The following is a 19,534-nucleotide window of genomic DNA, read 5'->3' on the forward strand; positions in this document are numbered from 1 at the left end:
GTAGTCCAAGCTGACACTAAGTTTATAGTCCTCGGCTCAGCCTTCCACATACCTGGGATTGCAAGCCTTCGCCACCAAGCCTGGCTTTGTTTTACTTCAAATAACATTTTCAACACATTAGTTTTTTTTTTTTGCATATGTTAATTATATATAATAGAAAGCTTTGTTGTAACCTTTTCATACACATAATGTGTATATGCATATAATGTAGTTTGATCATATTAACAAGCACTATAATAACTTCTTTTGTCTCCTCTTGATCCTCATCCTCTTTCCAATCAGCCTTCCTTTTGCTTTTGCTTGTGGTGTGACCTAATGATCTTCATCACAGTGGCTTACAGGAGTACGGGTGAGGGGCTGTTTATAGGGACCAGAAAGAACACCTTGCCAGTAGCTACAACAGTGATGGAAGTGTCTCTCCCTCCCCTAACTACTGCCTATAGATTCTCAGAGAGGGGCAGGACCTTGTGAACCTGTCCTGCTTCCATGACTGAATGTTGGTGATGGATCCAATCGTGTGCAGGTTTTGAAGAGGTGTGCAGAGCTGCAGTAGACACACTATGCCCAGGTGACACATTTCACAGCACTCTACCCCTGCCTTCCACTATGATGGTCTTTATGCCTCCTCTTGTGAAATGTCCTCTGAGCCTTGGTCCCGCCACTTCTGAGCCTTGGACTGGCCATACAGATATTCCAGTTAGAGCAAAGCATTCAATGTTCACGTACCCTCAACACTTTGACCAGTTAATTGCTGTCCGCCACAAAAATAATACTTCTCTGACATAAAGCTGACAGCAGCTGTAATCTAATGGCATAAATGTGATTATTTAGAAGGTACTTTGGTAGGCATATCATATCCACTTAGCAAAACAACAGTAATATCTTCTCCACTGGGCCTGTGGGTGGTCTTCCCAGGTGTAGTCTCTTTTGACGGGGTCTACAGTACCAGATGTGGGGCATCTCAAATCCAGTCCAGCAGGCTGGTTATCCTCATGACAGGCTTGTCCCTGCTGCACCAGTGGCACCAAATAATTTAGTGGCAGATAATAGTTTAGCAGACAGGATTCACAGCTGAGTAAACACTGCCCATGACAACTCTCTGAGCACTTTCTGCAGCTATGGTTCAAGTTCTGGAACCTGAGTATCAATGCACAGGCTTGGAAATGTCTAAGATGGACGTACTGAAGATATGCTTAGGTAGTCTTTAAAGGCACAGACCTAGCTCCATTCTACTTGTTGAGTGTAGGATATTGCTCCCTCTACTGGAGGGAGGGTCAAGCATGGAGAAATTCTCCAATGACAGAATTTAGTTTAGTCTATTGTTTGTATATAGTCTTTTACTAATTGCTTTGTCCAATGTAGAATTCAACTATCAACCATTAAACTTATTTACTTTCTTGCTTTGTTTTTCTAAGAAGGAAGTGTTTTGTTGTTTGTTGTTTTGTCTTCTGATTCATTTTTTTCTAAAGATGTTTCCAACTTTGAAAGTAAGGGCTCACTTTTGTAGATTTGCAAGTGATGTGGCCTCCTCCATTGCTAACATATAAACATACAGACATTCAAGAGAAATTCTTTTAAAACTCCATTTGTAAATCATTGTGGGCTGGAGAGATGACTCAGTGGTTAAGAGCACATATTGTTCTTGCAGAGGACCCTGGTTCAATTCCCAGCACCTATATCACACAGCTCACAACTGCCTATCACTCCAGCTCCAGGGGATCTAACATCCTTCTCTCTGCTCTCATATGCAGATATGTATACATACATAATAATTAAAATCATTTTTAAAACACATTTTCTTGTTCTGGACTGATAAGTTAGTGAAGTTTAAAAGCTACTAACCTTTTTTTTTTTTTTTTTTTTTTTGAGACAGGATTTCTCTGTGTAGTCCTGGCTGTTCTGGAGCTCACTTTGTAGACCAGGCTGGCCTCGAACTCAGAAATCTGCCTGCCTCTGCCTCCTGAGTGCTGGGATTAAAGGCGTGCACCACCATGCCCCGTGCTTTTTTATTTTTTGAAATGTATGTGTATAGGTGTTATACTTGTATATATATATCTGTACTGCTTGTATGCCAGGGGCCTAAGGAGGCTAGAATTGGGCATCAGATCCCTTGGAACTAGAGTTAGAGATGGTTATGAGTCCCTATATGGGTAGTGGGAATCAAACCTGGGTCTTCTGGAAGAACAGCTCCTGTTTTTAACCACTAAGCCACCTCCAGCTCTAGTGCTCTTAGTTTGTTTGTTGTTTTGTTTGTTTTGTTATTGTTGTTTTGGTTTAGCACAAGTTTCTCTGTGTAGCTCTGACTGTCCTGGAACTCACTCTGTAAACCAGGCTGGGATTAAAGGGGACCTCTGCCTCCTAAATGCTAGGATTGGGATTAAAGGTTTGCACCACGCCCAGCTTTCCTTTTCTCGCTCTTGCTCGCGTTCTCTCTCTCTCTCTCTCTCTCTCATTTTTAAAATCAGGTTTCATTAGCTCTATCTCTTGCAATAATTTTGTTTTGGATTAAACTAGCACATACTATTATAGCCATTTATGAGCGGTGTTATAGAATATGAGCGGTGTCCAATTTTCCTTTCTTGATCAAAGCTAATTCTGCCATAAGCCTGGTGATACAGGGCAGCGAGTTAAAGCTCTCGCTGTGCGTGGCTGCCCACCTGAGTCTGAAACAGACCCCTAAAGCAGTTCTCCACATGTGCTCTATAGTGAGCAGCTGTGTACACATCCCAACAAAGGAAGTTCTGAGACAAAGCTTATACTGTGGACAAGATTACTCTTTGATCTACTTCCTGAAAAGTCACTGTGGTGCTTCCCTCAAATGGACAAGACTGCTGAGAAAGCTGACTGTTTAAAGAGTATTTCTATGCTTTGCCTTTTCTCTTCCCTCAATGGTAGTCATGTGGACAAATGTCAACTAGCTTATCACAAGGTTTCACTATGTACCAAGGCTGGCCTGGAACTCTCTGTGTGGACAGGGTTGGTCTCACACTCACAGTGAGACCTGCCTCTGTCTCCTAAGTGCTAGGATTAAAGGCTTGTATGCCATCATGCTTAGTTGCTATTTGAAAAGGAGAAAAAGCTAAGGAAAGAGGCCTGCTTATAGATTAGTGGAGCAAAGGGGTAGGAGAAGCCATAGCGAGTGTTTCCAAGTGATTCTTTACAACATTGAAGCAGAAACAAAACATTCACCTTCATCTTTTGTTTTTGGAGAAAATAATTTGACAGACAAACACTCTAGGATTTTTAAGCTCTTTTATAACATATTTTGTTCTATTATAACAGTCTCTAGTTTTTGTCTTTGCAAAGTGAAAATGACATATAAGTTAAATTCACTGTACACATTCTATAGCAAAGTGATGTAGGGTGGCTTAACTGTCATTCGAAACAGGAAATGCTGGTTTAGATGTGCTTATATATGATGCTCTGTTAGCTTTTCTGATAATTTTTGTATTGTTTTATTTTGTTTTGTTTTTTTCAAGACAGGGTTTCTCTGTGTAGCTAGCTATGGCTGTCCTGGAACTCACTCCATAGACCAGGTTGGCCTCGAACTCAGAAATCCGCCTGCCTCTGCCTCCCAAATGCTGGGATTAAAGGCATGAGCCACCACTGCCTGGCTCTGATAATTTAACATTGCTTAACTTCTCAATGTTCTTCCCTCTTAAGCTACAGTGATACATACTATTTAAACACATGAAAAGTGAGATTGGACAGCCTGTGCAAGGCACTTTTGCTGTGTTTTGTTTTGCGGTTTGTTGTTTGTTTGTTTGTTTTAAGACAGGGTTTCTCTGTGTAGCCCTGGCTCCACTGGAACTCACTCTGTAGACCAGGATGACCTCTTAACTCAGGGAATCCTCCTGTCTCTGCTCCTACCCCTCCCCTCCCCAGTGCTGGGATTATTAAAGGTATGCACAGCCACATCTGGCTACAAGGCATATTTTTAAGATAATATTTTCTTAATAAATTTAATATAAGGTTGTTATAAACATTGATTATTTAAAAGACACATATGTAAAAAATATTGCTATGTGTGATACAGAATAGATATGGGATATGACCATGATTTCTCATACTCTAGAGATTGAGGCCAGAAGATTAGACTTCTCAGCAAGTTTGGAAAATTTAGTGACACTCTGTCTCTAAAAGCAAGAACAAGGAGTGAAGGAGCAGAGGAAGATAAGAATGAAATTGGAACTTGTGAGGTTGTTAGGAAAGATAACCACTGTTGACATTTTGTTATATAAGTAGCCAGTGAAGTCTGTTGTACAAACAGTGTTGCAATTTTAAGAAACAAAGTTAGAATCCAAGTGTCACTGTTGACACTTTGTTACGTAAGTATCCAGTGAGACAGATACCCTATAAAGTCCTCACTGGCCTGGAACTCACTTTACAAGCCTGGAAGCCCTCTACCTCCCACTTGCTACAGTCTTCCTGGCTCTGTCTTCTAAAGCCTACAATTAACCAAACAGCCACACCTCACAGCCTCCTGCTAAGAAAGTGTAATAGCTAACAGGACAGTGCTTGGCAAAAAGTTTAAGTGCTGTATCTAAATACTTGACATACATTTATCAACACATTGGGCCATCACAATGAACACTTCATTTGGATTTGATCCTTTGCTTTCATTTACATGAGAGGAAACTGAGGTTTGGAGAGGATAATGAACATCAAGGTACATAATAAACAGTTACTGTTAGTTCAACCCCTCCTAGTTTGATTCCATTATCACTTTGGGTAAGTATGTTAATGGTTACATACTATATAACAGTAATATGCTAATTTCCCCCTCTTCCCATTCAAAACTCGACATTACTAGTGCTGGGGAGATGACTCAGTGAGTAAGAGAACTTGCTGGGCAAGCATGAGGCCCTGAGAGCAGATTCCCAGCACCCAAAAGCCAGGTGTGCTGTTGCACTAACTCCTGCACTGTGTGGGACAGAGACAGGAGGATTGCTGGGACTTGCTAGTCAGTCAGTCCAGCCAAAAGATGCTGAGCTCCAAGTTCAGTGAGATACTGCCTTGAAGAAATAAGGTGGGGAGTGATAGAGGAAGTGGTCTAGTATGCTTTGGCCTCTTCCAGGGTGTAAGCACACCCCATCCCCCATCCCTAATCCCCCATACTGTTGAGAACCTCCAGCTATAGAAAACTATGGATTTCTTCAGGCAATGCTGGTAATAGATTATCCATTACCAGAGGGAGAACAATCCCAGGGCAAGACAAACAAAAAACTTAAAATATTGTATGTATGATAACACCAAATGTCCCAAAGGTAAACCCAATAATTATCTTCAGATGTTTGAAGGACTTCAGAGGCCAGAATAAAGCCTAGCAAGCAGAAATGAGATCATGGAAGAAGTTTCCAATAAAGCTCTTTTATTGAAAGTGGAGAAGTAGGATAGTAGCCCAGAATTCATTCTCTCTCTCTCTCTCTCTCTCTCTCTCTTTCTTTCTTTCTTTCTTGTTTTTTTTTTTTTTTTTTTTTTTGAGACAGGGTTTCTCTGTGTAACCCTGGCTGTCCTGGAACTCTCTTTGTAGACCAGGCTGGCCTTAAACTCAGAAATCCACCTGCCTCTGCCTCCCAAGTGCTGTGATTAAAGGCGTGCACCACCACGCCTGGCCTACCCAGAATTTTCCTAAGAGAATTTCTGTAGGTGGGTAATGGACTAACTTGTTTATTTCAACTCCTAAAATTCTATCACTGTAGTTTTAGAATATATTATTTAAATTGTCTATGTAGCTTCTGTGTAGCAATTATAATATTCTATTTTTTTAGTTAAAGTAGGGCATTTTAATCTAGAAGATTTGACAGGAATATCAAGCATTTATCCTCTAGCTGTAGATAAATTGCTAGACGATTTCTGTTTTGCACTTTGGCTTACTCAGACAATCAAGATTTTTAAACTATCTATTTTATAATAGTGAACTGTGACTGACGAGGCTTCTCTATTTGAGTAACCTGAAAGTATCATAAATGAAGAAGTGCTTTACTACGATGTGGTAGCAGTGCTGTAGGGAGAGACATCAAGTGCACAGCAGGAGCTTGCGCTACAGCTTTCAGTCAAGTGCACCCCAGGGAACTGTGTAGACCACATTGTGTGCATTTACTGTACAAGGAGTGCTTTATAATTCGTGGAAAAAGGACAGTCTGTGAACAGGTATTGGTTCCCCACTTGAATATGCATTTGTATATCCTCATTTCTATAGCTTCATATACCAACAGTAAGATGAGTTAGAAAGGCCATGACTTGCTTATTGTTACAACTTTCTTTCATAAATAAAAGTCTGTAGTGCTTTTACAGGTAACCAAAAATGAGAGCAACACCCTTCTATGTGAGACATTATATTCAAAACACTGTGTTACAGAGAACAGTTATAATTTATTACCTATAATGTGCAAGTATTTATACCATTTTTTTAAATATAAGGGACTTAGATAACTACAGATTTTGATATATTGGGGTTCTGGAAACCATCTTTTGTGGTTTCTACTTTATCTTGTGCTTTCTACAGCCTCTTGATGCTACTCATTACTGCTATGTTTCTTCATTCAGGAACTGGGCTTTAGTGACCAGGAAGATAAACTGGTCATCAGTCTTGCTATTTGCGAAGGAAAATAATAAATAATTTTTCTCTTTATCCTTAACAAGTTGAGTTTTTATTTTATTTTAAATATTTATCTATTGCTGGGCTTGGTGGCACACGCCTTTAATTCCAGCACTTGGGAGGCAGAGGCAGGTGAATTTCTGAATTCGAGGGCAGCCTGGTCTACAGAGTGAGTTCCAGGATAGCCAGGGCTATACAGAGAAACCCTTTCTCGAAACCCCCCCCCAAAAAAAAACCCCAAAACAAAACAACAACAACAAAAAACTCTCTCTCTCTCTCTCTCTCTCTCTCTTTCTCTCTCTCTCTCTATCTGTCTATCTATCTATCTCTATCTCTCTATCTATCTATTTATGTGTGTGCATGCATGCGTGCATTATTTGCCCACCCTAGGAAGCCAAAGGCATCAGATTTTGTCCTGGAGTTTGAGTTAGGTATGAGTGCTTGCAAGCTGCATGCTGTGGGTCTTGGGAGTAATACCCTCTTAAACACTAAGTCATATCTCTAGCTGACCATGTGCTAACAGAATGAACAGTTTGCTTAGTATTCTTAAAGAGACAGCAGGCTGAGCTATAATAAGGATACAGTCTACTTAATTTTAGAAAAAATCTCTTTAGAAGAATTTAATACTTTAAAATATATATGTATGTTTACACATGCACACACACACACATTAATTTGGAGTATAAGAAAGAAAGCTAAGCCAGGTGGTGGTGGCAAATCCCTTTTAGTCCTAGCAGCCTCAGAGGCAGGGGGACATCTGCGAGTTTGAGGCCAGCCTGGTCTACAGATTTAGTTTCAAGACAGCCAGGGCAATTACACAGAGAAACTCTGTCTAGGAAAAGACAAGAAGAAAGAGAAAAAGAAAGGAAAGGAAAAGGAGGAAGGAAGGAAGGAAGGAAGGAAGGAAGGAAGGAAGGAAGGAAGGAAGGAAGGAAGGAAGGAAGGAGGGAAATTAGTCTAATTAAATGAAGTAGTAAAAGAAGTTAAAAAAATTATCTTTCATCAGAATTTACTGTGTGGAATTGGAACTTCCCAACAAAATCAAGTTAACATCATTTTTATGAATATGTAAAATGTATGTATTATTTTAATTTAGGTAAGTAGCTCACAACTGCTTGTAACTTCAGCTCCAGAAGATCAGACATCTCAGGTCTTTGTGGTTACCTGCCGTCATGTATGTATACCTATACAGAAAGAAGCATAGTTAAAAATAACTCATTTTAAAATACTGAGCAGATTTGTTTATCTTTCCAAACTCAGTCTCTTTTTCTATACAGTGTGACTAACATTGGCACCAGTCATATAAAATTATGTTCTATATTGACAACTTGCTGCAAAAGAAATCAAGGAAAATACCCACTTACAATAGTTTAATATCCACAAGAAATGCAGCCAGGAAGGTAAACTATATCTGTGAGGGTAACTTCAGGACACACACACACACACACATAGGAGGAGGGGGAGGGGGAGGAGGAGGAGGAAGAGGATGAAAGAAATTGAAGAACGCACCAGCTGATCGGAAGATCGCCTCTGTGTGTCTAGAACTGATAGGGGGTGGTTTATATAGACATCTCACCAGTGGCTAAAAGCTCACAGATGTTTGCTTCAGCAGTTGAGGCTCTGCTTTAACTCCTACCAACTCAAGGAGCTTCTCTGAACTAGGCGTGGTGGCATGGAGGAGCTCTGTGAGTTCCAGGAAAGTCAGGGCTACATAGAGAGACCCTGTCTCAAAAATTAAAAGAAAGCAGCAGCTTCTCTATCCAAGGTTGAGAGCATCATAAATCTGTGGATATAAACACAAAGTGTTTATCCTTAGTTTATCATAGAGAGCAAGTAAAACTGCTTTTCTATTTCATCTCTCCTATGAGGATTAGGTAAGAAAGCAAGTCACAGCAACTTCTGAAGAGCATATGGAGAGAAGGGACCTTCATTACTATTGATCAGAGTGTCAGCTGCTGTGGCACTGTGGAAATCTCATAAAAAGAACAAAACAAAACTAGTTCGAGCTGTCATCTGACCCAGCTCTACTTCCCTGGGCATACACTCACAAGACTCCCACCACAGAGATGTTGTGACCATGTGGTCTTAAGTTGCTCCTCCTGTATTTCACCGTGAGGCTTGATGCTCGTTGTGGGGTTTGCATAGATGTCCTATTTAGCAAATTGTTGGCTACTCCCTTCTAGTCTTAATTGCTGCATCATGAGTAGTTACATCATGAGGGATAGTGAATTTGAGTATTTGTTTTCCTTTATCACAAGATAGGATATAAAGCTTTCATGAGGCTCTTGCTAAGCTGTACTCTGTGAATTAATTTTCAGATAGTAAACTAGGCTTGCAGGTTGGAGAGATGGCTTAGTGCTTAAGAGCACTGGCCACTCTTTCAGAGGATCAGAGTACAGTTTCCAGGATCCCACATGGTGGCTCACAGCGATCCTGAACTCCAGTCCTGTGGCTTCCAACACCCTTTTCTGGCCAGGTTTGTACAGACATGTATACAAACAAAACACCCATATTCATAAAATAAATCAATAAAATTCAGAAGCAAAACCCAAACAAAATAAACAAAGTTCTAAAAAGGAGGGGATATCTCTCCTTTCCATTAAGAGAGAGACAGAGACAAAGACAGACAGACAGACAGACAGGTTAGGCTTGCATTCCTAAACTCTATCCTCCATGCTCAGTCTTCCTCCCTGCTCTCCATGCTCTATGTTCTCTATCCCCCATGCTCTCTTCTCTCTCTCTTTCCTCTATTAGCTGCTGGTTTTTGGTTGAGAGTAATTTGTGTCTACAGTTGACTTTTGGTCTGGAGTTTATTTGATTTTGGTTTTGATCTGTGACTTTAGTTCATTAGTTGTAACTGTTTACTTTTCTTTTGTTTTAATAGGCCATCTGGATGAGTGTATTAGTAAATGATGCAATTAATTAGAAAATATTTTTTAACCTCTGGCCAGAAGTTAGTTGGAGACTTTCCCTCATATCTTACAGCAAAGGAGAAAGATATGTTTTGCTTTTAATAAGTAACATCAACAAAGTAGCTTAAAATTTTATATTGCACACACACACACACACACATTCACATACATCTTCCTCTTGCATCTCCTATTTCTGTTGTTGTTTTGAAACAGGGTCTCTCTATGTAGCCTTGGCCATCCTAGAACTTAGTATGTAGACCAGGCTAGCCTAGAACTCACAGAGATATGCCTGTCTCTGCCTCCTAAGTGCTGGGATTTAATGCAAGCATCAACACATCTGGCTGTAGTATGTTTCTTTTAATGCTGTGTGATACCAAATTGTGCTTAATATAATGGTTTAAAACAACACACTTTTTATCTCATTCTTTACTTGGGGCATGTGCCTTGTCTTTTTTCCTCCCTTCCTCTTTTATTTTGAGATATTTTTAAAATTATTTTGCTAGACCATATGTGTGAGCATGTGCATGCACATGTGTTGGATGGGTGCATCATATGGCATGGTGTGGATATACAAGACAAAGGACGACTGTGTGAGTTGGTTCTCTCCTTCCACCATGTGATTCTGGGGATTGGACTCGGGTGTTCAGGTCTGGCAACAAGTTCCTTTTAACTCACTGGGTCCTTTTACCAGTTCTTTTTTTTTTTTTTAAAGATTTATTTATTTATTATATGTGTGTACACTGTAGCTGTCTTCAGACACTCCAGAAGAGGGCATCAGATTTTTGTTACGATGGTTGTGAGCCACCATGTGGTTGCTGGGATCTGAACTCAGGACCTTTGGAAGAGCAGTCAGTGCTCTTAACTGCTGAGCCATCTCACCAGCCCCCTTTTACCAGTTCTTGAGATATTGTTTTTAAAGATAATTTAGATAATTGTAGATTCATATGCAATTTTTAAGAAAAAGATACAGAGAATTCCAGTGTGCATTTATACTCAGTTTCTACAATGGTAGTTTTTGTTTGTTTGTTTGTTTTGTTTGTTTAAGATATGGCCTTATATGGCCCAGGACGGCTTTGAACTCCTTCACGTCATCTTGTCTCTACCTCCAGAATGATGATCTTATAGGTTTGCATCATCATGCTTGGCTAATGGTAGCATCATAAAAGTACAATATAATAAAGCAGAGCTGGCTAATAGACACAGCCCATTAATTTTATAGACTGTCTCAGTTTAACATGCTATCTATGATTGATTGGGTGACTTACAGTGCTGGGGACCAAACTAAGGCCTGATGCATTTTTAGGCAAGTTCTCTACCACTAAAGCTGTGTTTCCAGCCTACGTCATGGATTTCTATAAAGCTTTAACATTTGTAAATGAATGAATAAATTCATTGACTTATCTATTTGTAGTCACTCATTACCACCAACATCCTTAAGAGCATGCTTGTTATAACCATACCTCTTTCTCCTGTCCCTCATCCTTAGCAACCACTAATCTGTTAATTAATCTATTATATAGTTTTGCTACTTCAAGGAAGTTATACAGGCTGGGCAGTGGTGGCACACATCTTTGATCCTAGCAATCAGGAGGCAGAAGCAGGCAGGTCTTTGTGAGTTAGGGGCCAGTCTGTTCTACAGAGTTAGTTCCAGGACAGCCAGGCTTACACAAAGAAACCCTGTCTCAAAAAGACAAGAAGAGGAAGAGGAGGAGGAGGAAAGAATAAGAATGTTGCACAAATGAAGTTATATAGTATGTATTTTTATAACCCAAATCACATAGTTTTTTTTTTTAAAGATTTATTTATTTATTATATATAAGTACACTGTAGCTGTCTTCAGACACACCAGAAGAGGGCGTCAGATCTCGTTACGGATGGTTGTGAGCCATCATGTGGTTGCTGGGATTTGAACTCCGGACCTTTGGAAGAGCAGTCGGGTGCTCTTACCCACTGAGCCATCTCACCAGCCCCTAAATCACATAGTTTTGATGGCTAACTTTTTTTTTTTTTTTGGCACCAACTCTACCTAAAAGTCCAAGATGTCTAACCCCTATCTGAAGAGAGGCAATCCTTTTAAAACATGAACTACTCTAGAAATCACAGACGGAGCAAAATTGATTGAATCCTGACCTTCCTCCTCTATCTGCCAGTTGCTTGGATTGTAGCCCAACATGGCCAACAAGGCCAAATTTCTTACACAAATTGTGTAACTCAGAATTAACATTTAAGGGTTAAAAAGGTATATAGCCTTTGACAAATTGATCCACCTCATCCACTCGTTCTTTTACCACATATCTTGTACCACATATCTTGTGGTATGTGTTGCTTCAGGTGCGTAGAACACAGTTCTCCAAAGAGCTCTCTTCCCTGATGTAAAACTTAAGCTTTTCCCCTTTGATTCTGCAGTGATCTTCTAGTCGAAATTTCCAAACTACTAGAGAACAAAATAGCCTCTGCTGAGTTGCCCTGCAGCCTTCCTAGTCTCCTGGTTTCTGTCACTATTGCAATGATGAAGTGCCATGCCCACAAGCAGCCTGGGGAGGAAAGGGTTATTTGGTCAGTCATCCAAAGAAGTCAGGACTGGAACTCACACAGGGCAGGAGCCTGGAGTCCGGAGCTGTGCAGAGCCCATGGAGGTGCTGCTTACTGACTTGCAAGTCCTGCCTTCTTATAGAACCCAGGACCCCCAGCCCAGGGACGGCACCACCCACAATGGGCTGGGCCCTCACTCATTAAGAAAATGCCTTACAGCTGTGGCTCTCAAGCTTCCTAATGCTGCAACCCTTTAATACAATTCCTGGTGGTGTGATGTCCCCCAACCATAAAATTACTTCATTGCTACTTCATAACCATAATTTTGCTACTATTATGAAGCATAATGTAAATATCTGATATGTGACCCCCAAGGGGGTTGTAGGTTGTAACCCACAGGGTTACAACTGCTGCTCTTCAGGGTTGTGACCAGCCTGATTTTATGGATGCATTTTCTCAATTAAGGGTCAGACAACTGTAGCTTGTGTCAAGTTGACATACAACTGGCTAGTACACCTCTAAATGCAATGAACGCATTCAGTAACCTTTTAGAATAAGTTTTCAAAAATTTTTGGACTAGGATCAATGTTAACTTCTGAACATATTCAGTAAATATTTCTGAACATGTATGGAAGGGCTTGAGAGAGATGGCAGGATTTCATCAGGGGTGATGGCTTGGTAGGTTAGAGCCCTCGATGTGCAAGTATGAGAGCTGGATTCCAATTCTCAGCACTCACAGTGTCTCTTTATAGCTCAGTGTGACTATTCTCACCTGTAACCCCAACAGAAACACATTTGGCAGGGCTTACTGGCTGTCAACTTTGTTGAAAAATGATGAGCTAAAGTTTTATTTTAAGGTAATAAGGCAGAACATGCTAGAGGACATCAGACATCTTCCTCTAACCTCTACAGATACATGCATGCACACATAAAAAGATAACACCAATGTCTGACAAAACACCAGTCTATTTTGTTTATAAAGAATGTTAGTTACTATTTTAAACTGATAGTTTATAATGAGATGATAGCTCAAACTTAAACACCCTCGTACACAGGCAAACCATGGAGAATGATGACTATGATCTATCAAGGAAAGGACTTAGCACTCAGGAGGTGGAGGCAGACAACTCTCTGAGTTTGAGATTAGCCTGGTCTACAGAGGCTACACAGAAAAACCCTTTCTTGAGAAACCACTCTCAGGCTGGCCTTGAACTCACAGAGATCCACCTGCTTCTGCTCTGGAGGGCTGGGATTGAGGTTGTATACCACTACGTGCAGTTACTTATTCTTTTTTATGTGTTTGTGTACCAGCATTATGTATGTATATTGTTTGTGGGATGTGCCCATGGAAACTAAAAGAGGGTGTTGAATTTTCTTTTTTTTTTTAAAAAAAGATTTATTTATTTATTTTATGTATATGAGTACACTATTAGGCACACCAGAAGAGGGCATCAGATCCCATTACAGATGGTTGTGACCCACCAGGTGGTTGCTGGGAATTGAACTCAGGACCTCTGGAAGAGTAGTCAGCGCTCTTAACCCTTAAGCCATGTCTCCAGCCCAGGTTGTTGAGTTTTCTGTAATTAGAGTGACAGACAATTGTGAGCCATCATGAGGTTGCTGGGAACTGAACCCAGGGCCTCTACAAGAGCACCAAGCACTTTTTTTGCTTGTTTGTTTTTGGTTTTGTTTTTTAAGACAGGGTCACTCTGTGTAGCCCGTGCTATCCTATAACTTGATCTGTAGACCAGACTGGCCTCAAACTCAGAGATCCTTCTGCCTCTCAGCCTCCTGAGTGCTAGGATTAAAGGCATGTACCATCACCACACAAGCACAACAGGCACTCAGCCTCATAACTTATTATTATTATTGTATAAGAATAGCTTCTTATGTTAAGGATGGGTTAATGGATTCAGAATTTTTTGAATTTATTCTTTTCAGCAAGTAATGAACTTGATAAGTTTTTGTGACTTAATGTAATACATACTCTTCATTGGACACATTTAAAAAGTGATAGAAACAGTATATGAGATATATATGGTAAGATATATAGGGTGACATGTATATATAGTTTTATAATATGCATGGCTTGTCAATGAAAAATTACAGGATTCTGGTATTGCAGTTAGCTGTACGTACTGTTCTTTCTCATCTCTCTTCTTCTTCCTTTGCTCCTTCTTTCCTCTTTTCCATCCTTACAAGTCCTTTGCCTTAGTCTTCTGAGGCACGCAGACTTTTATTTTTAAAGATAGGCCATGGAAAGAGTTACAGAGACAAAGTTCAGAGCAGAAACTGAAGGAATGACCAACCATCCAGAGACTGCCCCACCTGGGGATCCATCCCATAAACAACCACCAAACCCAGACACTATTGCAGATACCAACAAGAACTGGCTGACAGGAACCTGATATAGCTGTCTCCTGAGAGACTCTGCCAGTGCCTGACAAATACAGAAGTAGATGCTCACAGCCATCCATTGAATGGAGCACAGGATCCCCAATAAAGGAGCTAGAGAAAGGACCCAAGGAGCTGAAGGGGTTTGCAGCCCCATAGGATGAACAACAATGTGAACTAACCAGTTCCCCCAGAGCTCCCTGGGACTAAACCACCAATCAAAGAAAACACATGGTGGGACTCATGGCTCTATCTGCATATGTAGCAGAGGATGGCCTTGTCAGTCATCAATGGGAGGAGAGGCCCTTGGTCCTGTGAAGGTTCTATGCCCCAGTATAGGGGAATGTCAGAGCCAGAGAGCAGGAGTGGGTGAGTTGCGGAGCAGGTGGTGGGGTGGGGGGAGGGGATAGGGGATTTTCAGAGGGCAAACTAGGAAAGGGGATAACATTTGAAATATAAATAAAGAAAATATCTAATAAAAAATTTTAAAAAGATAGGCCTTACTACATAGAAGTTGACAGGGCTGGGACTTTTACATAGACCAGGCTAGTTACAAACCTGTCTTTCCTGCCTATACCTCCATGTGCTGAGATGATAAGTATGTACCAGCATCCTTGGTTCCTATCATTCTGTAATCCTTTATTGATTCTTTCATTCCCTCTGCATAAGGACTAGATATATTTATCATAACACATATCACTTGATTTAACAATTTTTATTATTTTCTATGTGTTTAATTTCCTTGCCGTAGTAAACTACTTGCTATTTTAGAATATAACTTAAAGTGTAATTATGCTGTCATCTCACAAGTACACAGGAGTCAAGAATGAAGCCAGCCTTAGCAGCCTCCTATCATCTTGTACCAGTATCATCTTATCCTCCCATCGGCTCAGACTTTAGATTTTCTCAGGTGCTTAAACTGTCTTCTCAGTTGCCTTAAACTGTCTGCTCGGTTGACTTGCTCAGATCAATAGACAGTGCCCAGGAGCTCACTGCATTTGGTGGAGAGCTTTTTAAAATTTCTCTTATTTCTTTTATGTTTTGTCCCCCATAGATTACTCTTCCAGTTGAGTCTGTATCCCTCCTTCACTTTCTCTCTTACAATTGCTTTGTGAAAGACACAGATTCCTTGAATAGTTTTTCCAAATCCCAGAATGCGCTGATTTGTCTGGATTTTACTGGTACATCTATCATGTTCTTTTCCTTTGATTTTTCTTTCCTAAAGTTGGGCAAAATACTGTTGTCTTTCATAAACACGTTTAAGACTACTTGCTTGAGCTACCACATTGATAATTAAAATATAGACACTACTTTAAAAAGTATTACTATATCACTATAAACTCAATGTTCTAACCCTAACAAGAAAAAAAAGCAATGTGATTGTTAGCTACTAGGGAAACCTGGATACTCCGATCACAAGATTAGCATTTGAACTTATAAATATGACAGTTCACAGATATGAAGAGAGGAAAGTGAAGTGATCGCTCCAGACAGAAGCTCTGACAATAAATCAACACAAAACGGAGGGAAATATTAGACATAAGTGTAATTTTTTTTCCTTGTTTAAAAGCATGTCTCAGCTGGGTGTGGGAGTGTGGCACACACCTGTATTTCGAGCTCTGAAGATGTCTAGGTAAGGCTAGCCTTGGCTAAAAATGAAAATGAGGACATCAGCTTACTGTTAACAACTAAAATCCCTTTACATTTTGGCACCAAGTTATTATGGAATATTTGCTTTATATATTTACCTTTTGTGGCTGGAGAAATTAATTAATTGGTTCTTTCTTTCATAATTTCACACTGGAGATTGAACCCAGGACATGAAGTACACTAAGCAAGGACCGTGCCACAGACCTCCAGAAAAACTGCAGTGTATTCAAGAAACTTTACCTTATCTCATGGAACAAAGATTGCAGATCCGATGTTCCATATCCGCAAATACTTTAAATGACGACATTTTCCCACATGATCCCACTGTAATCATGGGGGGCTACTACAGCAAAGGTTGTAGAGAGGAGGAGAACAAACTGTAACTGAGGGGAGTCTGAGAGGGTTTGATCAACGCAGACTGAGAAGTAGACAAAAATGATAACATTGTGTTAGTATTTTTATATAAATTGGAAAATTACTTCCACCTTATGGGGATATAATATAAAGTCTTAAATTCCAGTAACAGAAGAACTGCTTGATCACACACTATCCTACTGATAAGATTAATTGTTAAGCAGTTATAATGTTTCAGTAAGATAGTGGGGATTGCTAAGAAGCTTGTCAGAAAAGTTAGATGGCTTGGAAATTGTCCTTGATCTGTGACGAGAGCCCTAAGGGGAATAAGGGGAAGAAAGACAGCAGCAGGGGATTCACTCTGTGTGTGTGTGTGTGTGTGTGTGTGTGTGTGTGTGTGTAGAGTTCAAATATTGCCTTGCTCATGTTGATTAGGTTTTGAGTCATGTACCTAGGATCAACCCAGACTACTGTTTATTTAAGGTTCTAGTTCTAGTCTCCAGATCTTAGTGCTCACCATTTGAAACTCAGCATGAAAAGAATTACATTCACATACATTTTCTCTACTAGGTTTCCCATTTCTTTACCTTCTCTGATACCAGAGCTTGGTCCAGAAACCAGCTTTTGACTCTTCTTGCAGCTCAACCACATTGCATCCTTACCTAATTGATCTCTGCATCTTTAAAAGGGCATTGGAAAGAGTTTTGTTTTGTTTTGTTTTTTAAATCCATTCTAGCTTCATTATTACCAATCTGATATTTTGAGAAGACTGCTCATTTGTATTTGTTTTTTTAAGTTGATCTCTATAAATTACTATGATTGAATTATTTCCCATATAGCATAGCTAAAAAGCATGGTCTCTTTAAAGAGGATGTCTTGTCTTCTAATCTATGTCCCCCTATCCAGTAGCAATGAGATCTTTACATTTTTAAATTTTATTTTGTGTGTATGAGTATTCTGCGTGCATGCATGTGTGTGTACTGTGTACATTCCTAGTGCCTAGAAGCCAGAAGAGGACATTAGAGCTTTTAGAGGAACAGGCTGTTGTGAACTGCTAGGAACTAAGTCAGAGTCCTTTGGAAGAGGAGTCAGTGAGTGGAGCCAGCTTTTAAATGCTGAGCCATCTCTCTAGCTCCTCTCAGTGGGACCCTTAAGCAAGTCACTTCTTTCATACAAGTGTCCCTATCTATAAATTAATAATTAACAGCAGTACAGAACCTAAACTGATCAGTCTTAAATGTCAACTGGGTCAATGCATGTGAACTATTAGGAACTGAGAGAATAGTACTTGATGCCAAATAAGAAGTATTTTAGCTTATATCAATATTTTTGTGGTCATTTGCTCTTCTGTCCCTTCTGTCCTTCTTCTGTCCCCCTGTCCTTCTGTAACAACAGCCGTGTCTGTCCTCTCCAGTTTGCTACCTCCATCTCTTTGTTAATGTTATTACCTGTTTTTTTCTTCAGGATGAAATGAGTTAGTATCCACAAATACTTAGAACACTGCCTGGCACTAACTAATTACTAAGTGAGACTGGGGTTCCTCTGCCTTGACTCTGCTCTCAATGCTGTCCAGATTGGTTCTTCCAGGGCAGTTTGGAGAGTTTCATTTCTCTTGTAACCTTTAGTTTTCCCAACAGGAACTATGATAAAACACTGCTTTCACACCAATATCAGATGACTTTTAAGGAACAGCTGTAAAGGGGGCATTAATGCAAAGATAAAGCCTGGCAGTGGTGGCACACATCTTTGATTCCAGCACTTGGGAAACAGAAGCAGGTAGATCTCTGAGTTCTGGCTACAGAGCAAGTTTCAAAACAGCCAGAGCTATACAAAGAAAACCTTTCTTGAAAAAAAAAAGTAAAACAACAACAGAAAAATAAATTTGGGTTATGAAGTAGTGAAGTTTTAACTATTTAAAGACAGATATTGCTTACTAAGATAGTCTCTCTCTCTCACACACACACCTATATAAAACTTTTATCAATGATCAAATTCAAGAGTCAGGTGTGGTGGCATATGCCTCTAACCTCAGGCACGGTAAGGCAGAGGCAGGTGAATTTCTGTGGGTTCCAGGACAGCAGAAGTTGACTCTGTCTCAGACAAGGGAACAAAACCAAAACAAATTCAAGTCAATTTATTTATTTTAACAAGACATTAAATTTAAATTTCATCTGTCATAGGTTTAAAACAGAATATGAAGGGGAAAGGCCAAAGAGATTGAGATTTTTGCTGGAGAATCAATAGGTTCATGGAGATAATAAAAAGAGTTTTATTTCTCAATTTAAAAAGTAACAGTTGTTTGGTTATTGCTGTGAAAAGAGACTTAATTGTGAACTAGTCACTTGTGAAGTGGTCATTTGCATGACCTGCTCTTTAACCCTTTGTTTATTGGCAGCTACTTTTTGTAGTTTAAATGTTTTATTATAATTTTGTGAAGAAAAGTATTTTTCTCTGCTAAAAACTGCATTGGATTAAAAAAAAATATTCAGCCACATAAGGCCATTTCTCCACTGTCTTAGTTCCCAGATGTTTTAAAAAGAAAGAAAAGAAAAAAAAACCATACTTTCATGGGTATTTTTAATGCGTTACTGTAGGGAGCGGCAGATTGAGAGTTAACGCCTTTCAGAGGGAAGAACAGTCCATTGGGGGTTAAACTGCAGAGTCTAATGGAATAATAACTGGTAGCACCATCTGCTGGCCTACTTCCGCAGAAGGAGTCAGTATTTTTAACGACATCTCTAATATTCATGCTGATGCGTTTTGATGCTTTGTGCATTCATTTCTTTCTGTGCTTTGTTGGAATCTGCTTACAGCTATTGAGGCAAGAGCTCGTAGGAGGGCTTGCAGCCTTTATCCTAGCTAAAGAGGATGAACAGCAGACGTAAACTTGCCAAGGCAGGAATGTGTTGATAAATCAAAATGTGTATTTGTGGACGGCTGTGCATCTCTCGGTTGCAGCTTGCTAAATAGGCCATTTAGGAGTCTTCTTTCAATGCTTTTTCCTTGAGCACTGCCTGGGGTGGTGAAAAAGCAGAGGGCAAGCCTTTGTCTGACGCCAAAAATGTCTTCAGTGAAGAGGCCAAGAGGAAGG

General features: G+C 39.9%; 1 protein-coding gene across 16 annotated transcripts in view; it reads left to right on the forward strand.

Moving 5' to 3' along the window:
- The window catches only part of Chd9 (chromodomain helicase DNA binding protein 9), a 226,215-nt gene that overhangs the window by 107,494 nt on the left and 99,187 nt on the right, over positions 1-19,534 (forward strand). For 3 of the 16 annotated variants that reach the window (XM_017312521.2, XM_006530571.4, XM_030243239.1), the window contains exon 1: positions 1,849-19,534. The exons of the other annotated variants lie outside the window; for them this stretch is intronic. Coding sequence is in view for 2 of the 3 variants with exons in the window: in XM_006530571.4 (XP_006530634.1) it covers positions 19,505-19,534 (30 nt within the window). In the remaining variant the exon portion in view is untranslated. Of the gene's footprint in view, positions 1-1,848 lie in introns of those variants that run through there. 16 annotated transcript variants of the gene reach the window in all.

This window comes from Mus musculus, chromosome 8, assembly GCF_000001635.26.
Source record: "Mus musculus strain C57BL/6J chromosome 8, GRCm38.p6 C57BL/6J".
Classification (NCBI taxonomy): domain Eukaryota; kingdom Metazoa; phylum Chordata; class Mammalia; order Rodentia; family Muridae; genus Mus; species Mus musculus.